This window comes from Ylistrum balloti, unplaced genomic scaffold (genome assembly GCF_031769215.1).
Source record: "Ylistrum balloti isolate Yb309-2 unplaced genomic scaffold, AGI_CSIRO_Ybal_v1 Utg370042, whole genome shotgun sequence".
NCBI lineage: Eukaryota > Metazoa > Mollusca > Bivalvia > Pectinida > Pectinidae > Ylistrum > Ylistrum balloti.
Window position 1 is genome coordinate 269,557 of NW_026782099.1, and position 7,517 is coordinate 277,073.

Consider the following 7,517-nt stretch of genomic DNA (forward strand, 5'->3'; position numbering starts at 1 on the left):
ATATAGTGTATAGATGTGGATGATCCTGATCGAAAGAATGGAAAAATTAGATGTCTTCTGTTACGATATTTATTCATATGATCGATAGAATGCAGACATTTAATGCTTCTCTCACTTTATTAGTTCACTTGATCGTTTTAGTTGCCAGTTATTTCCGTGTTACTTTTATAAGCACGTTTCAAGGTAATAGGAATCTCGTGTATTGTAAGTGGTGACAATTCTGTATTACACTTAGCAGTTAAATTAAACGATTTCTCCCATGCCTTTAGTTCATCGAAAAGGTGATATCTCACTTTTTTATCGCTTTTCGTTGATCAACAACCCACCCCCACCCCTACCCCACACTCTCCTGATATTTTTCTTCTTGTCCTTTCAGTCTTTCGCTTCGAAAGGACGATATTCTTAATCGTCGTCTCTTCGGTCTGTATCAACGACACATATTTACCTTCACTTGGGTCAAAGAACGACAATTAAAAATAGTAAATGTCTTTGAAAGGTCAATTGGACGAAGATCAAGAAGAAATGGCGAAACTGTGTGTGTGAATGGACCAGATGTTAAATCGCGACAACTTACCGGATAACAGTTGTACTTGAGGACAAAGAACGGCATGGCAAAATTAATAATGATTTCAAATGTCGTTCTTTCGGGTTGATATAAAAATAACGGAAGGATAACTATTGTGAAAAGATGACAGTAGCAGATGGCACATATCAGTCACCATACCAAACAGGTAATTCAAATTTAATGACTTAATTGTATTAAATAGGTGAACATTTTATTCAGACATAGACTCAGGGAAATAAAAATAATACAAAATCGATTCACATATTGCTGTACAAATAAAAAAAGTTGTATTGAGAACCTGACTAACATATTTTTCTTTTATAAGCCGCACGGACCAATACAGGGTCCTTTATGAACGAACAATAAACAGAAAGCAGTCTTAATAAAGGCACTGAAGATCTAGAGACGGAACATATTATACACATTGTTAACCTCTACTGAACAAATGCAATGGTAACTAAAGGTTATTATTTATTAAACATCGTAACATCTCAACATTAAGATCATAATTTATTGAGAAGTTGACAAGTGACAAGTTTATTTATAACTCTAATTGCTATATGTGTTGTTCTTGTCGCCCCGGGCCAGTGACCTTTACAGTCTATATAGAACACTGTATTTCCTGTATCACTGGCACTCATAGATCGAACTCATATAAAAGAACTTCATTGGAGTTCTTGTATCAATTAAGTAACTAATGATTCGCGTAGGGTGTAAGTACACACAGTCGAGTAAAAGTAAATACGTGTGGCAGTTGTCACAATATAAAATTCTACGCCCGCCTCCTCCGCCTAACTTACTGATATATTAGTAAGGGAAATCTTAATGTTACAGTTGTAATTCTGGTTCATATACAGTAATTAAACTTAGAATAGAGATCTGCAATATTCATACGTAAAGATGGGCTACTGGTGAATTAAAACTTTATTGGAATGTATCCCTTATAAAATAGTCATGGCCCAATTACAATCAATACCGTAGCATTCACATACGAAAACGACAATGACAAGAAATTTAGACACTTGACCGTATCAAGTCATGGTAGGAGTCATATACAGGACATATCATTGCTAGTCATTCCATTGTGTTACTTAATAGAGTTATGATGATCACTTACTATTTTACAGCTCAATTCATCATCAACTATGTTGTTGAATAGAGTGTTGAACTTATAGTTATGGGGACTTGCAAAATAGTATCTGGATAAAAATGTCCTGTTAATAATATTTGTCTGTCATTACAGTTGAATAATGAAAGTCGTCTCGACCATTGAGTTTTTGTTACAAAGGCAGCAAGCTCTGTTTTCTCTTGGAATGTTGTTCCATTGGCTGAATTTACGACAAACATAAGGTTGTTATGGAGGGTGATCCATCTGATATTTTTCTATAAATTTGTTAGTAAATTTTGAAGTTGATCTCTTTAAATAAAATTATAACATATATCTTTGAATGTATGGAAAAGCTGCCTTACAACCACATATACTACTAAATTCGGGTTTAATTCTCCTTGTACTTTCAGTTTCAGTGTAAGTCTTTCTTTTGTTGATATTTTTGTCCTTATGTAATTAAATTTGAGTTTGGATTATGATTATGTTGACATGTTGGTGATTTTCTTGTTGTTTTGTTCTCAAAAGCATATCATAAATTACATTTATCGAGGATATAAAAAATCGATTTGAAAATGGAGTAGAGAGAATGGATTAAAACAGAACGTAAAACATCACAAAGTCCATCAGAAACAGCACCGACAGCTCAAAGGGAATAACATTTCTTTTTCAAGATGTACTATTCGTCTTGTCAGAGTAAAGACGTAATTTTAATGAATTGTAATGAGTACATGTCAAACACAGAATGTGATTTTAATTACCACTGATCAAAAGCAGATATGCCCGTTGACGTAAAGCTTTCTCAATTTGAACGAAAACTAAGCCTCAAGGTGTTTGACAAATATTGACAAATATGACTGACGTTTGTTATATCACGGGCCTACCAGGCAAGATGTAACGTGACTTCGGCGTAAAGTTGGGGACAGACATTCTCAGACAAGTGTGACCATGTTTGTTCTCTTCTTGTTTACAAGTGTCGCTGCACTTTTTTTCTAAATCATCAAACACCCATATTATTTTGTCGTTTGTTTTTCTATTTGTAAGATTAAATATCCTTCCAGATCTTGATCTTACACGGGTTGGTATATGTTTTTAATCTGACGCGTTTTACCTGTGCATTAGTAAGATTGTCAAAAACGTACACTTTTATCATTTTCTTAAAATGAAATCTCGTGCCTGTTATTCGATTGTAAAAAGAGGAAAAATGCCGTCTGACCGCCGGTTCTGGGGGACTACATCCTTCCCTCAAGAGAAGTAAACATCATCATGTGATTATTTGATGGAAAACATTATTTCTATAAACCGAATGAGATTAGCTTACAATAAAATATCATATGACCCACATGGTGAATTGTGTACCATGTTCTATTTTGATTTTCCCGTTTCCAGATAATTACAACTATAATAACATAACTTATAGTATTTCCAGGTCGTTCGTATCTAGATATTTAATTGAAATGTTAGCAGGTGATAGATTTACACGTCAGCTTCATCGAAAACTGCTGTGATCACAGTAATCGTTTTTGCGGAGTTACCTCCCGTCTCTGTCAGTAAGTAAGTGTGTGTTTTTAAATCTCTTGCATTGTATATGTCCATCATGTTTCCTATGTATTATATATGCCTGCTATAAGAGATTACTCTCCAGACATGTATGTATGTATGTATGTATGTATGTATGTATGTATGTATGTATGTATGTATGTATGTATGTATGTTTGTATGTATGTTTGTATGTATATTGCATGTATTGTAGGGTGTGTGTGTGTGTGTGTGAGTGAGATAAATCTCGTCTCGTTCGACAGATTGTACAGCTAGGTACTTTGAAGTAGGTATAACACAGAGCTATATATCTACAATGTTAACATGTACGACTGACACTGATGTATTCTGAAGTACACTTATTTAGATATATTTACTGATTATATATGGCATAATTGCTTAGATTTCTATGTTTGTAGGTTTTTAAGACATACATTACATGTATACACACACACGTATTTATGTAAAATATTGGTAAATCAGTAACGGCTAGCATCTTATATACCAGTACATAAAATTCCACGGATAGTATTATTCTTAACAAATATGAGAGATAAATATACTGTAAGTTTAATGACATATTTAAATACCATTTTATTCCAAAGTGTTTTATCGGTAGCATTCAAAAGTATATTTTGCTTGCACTTTCAACGGACAGTTGAATGAGATTTGGATGATGTTTTTGCCACTGTTTAGGATGTCACTATTTGTTTGACTTTTAAGTGACAGGCCCAAAAACGGTAACCGTGCACTATGACCTACTTAAGCCGAATCCAGAAATACCTTCACTCATTGATTATTCCGCTGCATATGGAAAAAGTTTCGGCTTCCTGACGTTCGATTTGCGAATAACCATGTTAACAAAATATAAACAAAACAAGATTTATACGGAAACTACTGAAAAGTACAAGCAGAATAAGACCAAGTGTTCTGGACAAGCGTCTTCTGCTTCATCGACAACACGTGCCATTAACATCTTGCTCAGTTAAAATTGGAAATGTCGTATTCTCTAACGTCCTGTTTCATATTAGGCGTTAACATATTTCCCGATATAACAAACCAAACCATACAGGACTTCCATGTAATCGCATTGATCAGTTCGAACGTTTAATATCAAATTAACAAATCCCTATGATGTTTATACTGCGATATATGTTATTCAATTGACGTTTTTCTGAGCAAGTTTCAATTAAATCCACAGGTACTTGGAATAAATTTATATTGACCGCGGATTACGAATATCCGCTAAACCTTTTTCGGATATAGTAGTATAAAATGAATGTTTTTTTACTGACATAGAATCAATTACTACTTAAAATACCTTTGTTAACGTGTCAGATTTTCTCTAGTTTAACTTGTATAGTTACATTGGCACTTAAATAACTTAGCATTAATATGTTTCTGTGCATATTAAACTGCATCTTATGTCACCTTGTTCAGATAAATTTACGAATAATGAAGACAATGAAACAAATATTAAGGCTTACACCCAATATTTTTGAGTTACTTTCTAATTTTGTGGTTTTGAATGCAGAAAAAAAAACATCAATGATAACACATAGACAACAATTATAAGAAGAACAAATGAGTTTAAACAAGTTTTATTAACAATGAAAATCGCGTGACATGTTTCTGGCAAAAATAGACTTTCAACAACTATAAACAGCAGAATATTTAAAGTGGAGGAGAGACTGATTATACTAGAAGCATGCTGGCTTGTGTGACTAAATGGCGACCTCAAAATCGTAAACTTAAGCAAATCGTCAGGCATCCACTCGACTCTGGAATTAAAAATCATTATGTACAGTCAGCACTTCCTTATTTTATTACTTTTCCAAATCATCAAGAACAACGCATAACTGTTAGTGAACATTCCCGTTGTTGATCGAGTGGACGTGGTTCCCAATATTATAGATGCAGTAAATACATCTGGGAACCCCAAATCACTTAACGTTTTAATTGATATGGAAATAAATGTTATAGAAAGCAAACAGTAAATAACATTATCAGAGCCCAAATCACTAATCGTTTTAATTGATATGACAACAAATATTATAGAAAGTAAACAGTGAACACACTGAATTGATATGGAAATAGATGTAACGCCATGCCACTTTTCAGTGAAGATTTGACTTGCCTCAACCCTGGTAAGTAGCAGGATAACTGCCACTACTGAAGGTGCTGCCTCCGCTGTATGGGTATCCACCGCCACTGCTGTAGACGGTAGGGTATCCTGTACTGTAAGTGGTGGGATATCCTGTACTGTAAGTGGAGGGATATCCTCCTGAAGCGTACGATACACTACTACTCGGGTAGTAGCTACCACTACTGATGTACGATCCTCCACCGCTTAGGTATGGGCTGGCTCCACTTGTGATGTACGTGGCACCACCGAGGTAAGATCCGCTACCCATGTAGGAGTTATCGTAATAAGAACCCCCGTAAGAGGGGTAGCCCATGCTGTAGGTACTGTAAGAGGCTGGGTAGGTTACAGGATAACCGCCACCATAGAAATGGCCCTTGCCACCCTTGGAGCATGGTCTGCCTGAATGATGAGAAGAATAGTGATTGTCAATCATAGAAACAATGAACACACGACTGTTAAAGCAATGTCATCAGAGAAACATCACCCTAGTTCTTGTCTTCGTGTTTGTATTAAAACAATTGTGATTGCCGCTTACACAGTAAGTATACTGAAAAAATATTGGATTAATCTATTGAAAAGTTTGCATCATCCTAAGAACATTCTCTTTGCGCTTTCTCGTTTATGCAGTATGGAAACGAACATTTCATAACGTAGGAGTTCGGAAACATGTCATATTCGTTAGATTTCTAAACAACGACTGCATTTACTACGAGGCAAGAACGAATAATGACTTCAACACTTAGGGGTAATACCGTCTGATAAATCACTACTGATATTACTGTAAAGTAAGGAGTGATAAATACCTTAACGATTCCAACTCTATATAATATCTTTAGTTATTGTCGAAAATCTATAAAATGTCTCGCATTTAAAACTCTTCCGATGAAGGGTCGTTATATCACCCTAATATTAGTAATTCACAATCAATTGACGTTAGGCCAGTGGTAGTCTAATTCAAATTAACTGCGCGGATCCGATCGGTAAATATCTGAAAATATCATTTCCAACAACATTCACCGTTGTCATAATGAACAATTTCGTCAATAGATTCAATTTAGATTTTAGGTCATTAAGGAGACATCTACGACATGATGATTACACTTCTTTGATGCCCTACCCTTATGGTACATACGCGGATAATATCCACCGGCCTCTGCCAGAGCCATCACCAAAACCAAAACAGCTATACACAACACGGCTTTCATTGTGATTGTCCTGTCAAAATAAAACTTTTACAAATTGATATCAGATATCAAATATTATATAGAAGCGAATACCACTTTTCCATACAAATTTAGATTAATATACTCTAAAGCCAAACCATTTTATCATACTGAATGTTTCGTTATTCGGGGACTCGATATTGATGCTAAAGGCGTATAATTTTAAGCCTGGAAGGCAATTGAGGAAAATCCAAAATGATTCAGGTACATATGAAAATTTAATTGGTCAGGTGCACTAGCCACATAATTCAATCGTATTCGTAGTTTTCATACAAATAAAAAAAAAAAAAAAATTAGGTATAATTGTATATTCAAATCAGACACATAACAGTTATCATTATCAGAAATATCGTACAAAAGAACATTTGAAAGAAAAAATTATGTAAATTCATGGCATGAGCACAGACAATAAGAAGGCTGATTCTAAGCCATTTAGATGTTATCTAGCAGCAAAGAATATAGAAGCCGGTCCCGAGTCTAGATTTGAAGACAGCGGTTTGAGAATTATCACATTCTTTAAAAGTCAACCATATCTGAATTCATCTTTTATGTACACAACAATTGTTTTAATGAAATTTCGGGCATTATAAGAAGTAAATTACACGTTTTGCATGAAATGCTAATTAAGATAAGTAATGGTTTTAATCTCAATTCATGGTGTATTCATTATGGGATGTCGAAGTTATTATAAACCCCATTTCATAAATTTGCATTAAAGCAATGCTAAACTGTTTCACGATTTATCTAAATATTTATACATATAGTTGTTTTCAATGTAAATTGCCAAGTTTTGAAAGCAATGTTTGCAGTGTTTCGACTTACCTGAGGAGTGGTATCTGCGGATCAGGAGGGTATGCCTAGGTACCACGAGTACCCGCTTTATATATAACCCAGTTACTGCATTTCTGTCGCAGAAACACCTTGATTGATGATGAACTG

The 7,517-nt window shown here is 34.6% G+C and overlaps 1 protein-coding gene across 1 annotated transcript; it reads right to left on the reverse strand.

Annotated features, from left to right (window-relative positions):
* Positions 1-5,347: 5,347 nt before the first annotated feature.
* Positions 5,348-6,560, reverse strand: LOC132549121 (peroxisomal membrane protein PEX13-like). Its single transcript, XM_060213043.1, has 2 exons — positions 6,473-6,560; positions 5,348-5,754 (listed from the first exon to the last, which is right to left on the reverse strand). Exons 1-2 carry the CDS (start codon positions 6,558-6,560, stop codon positions 5,348-5,350), a joined length of 495 nt encoding a protein of 164 aa, XP_060069026.1.
* Between the last annotated feature and the right edge of the window lie 957 nt (positions 6,561-7,517).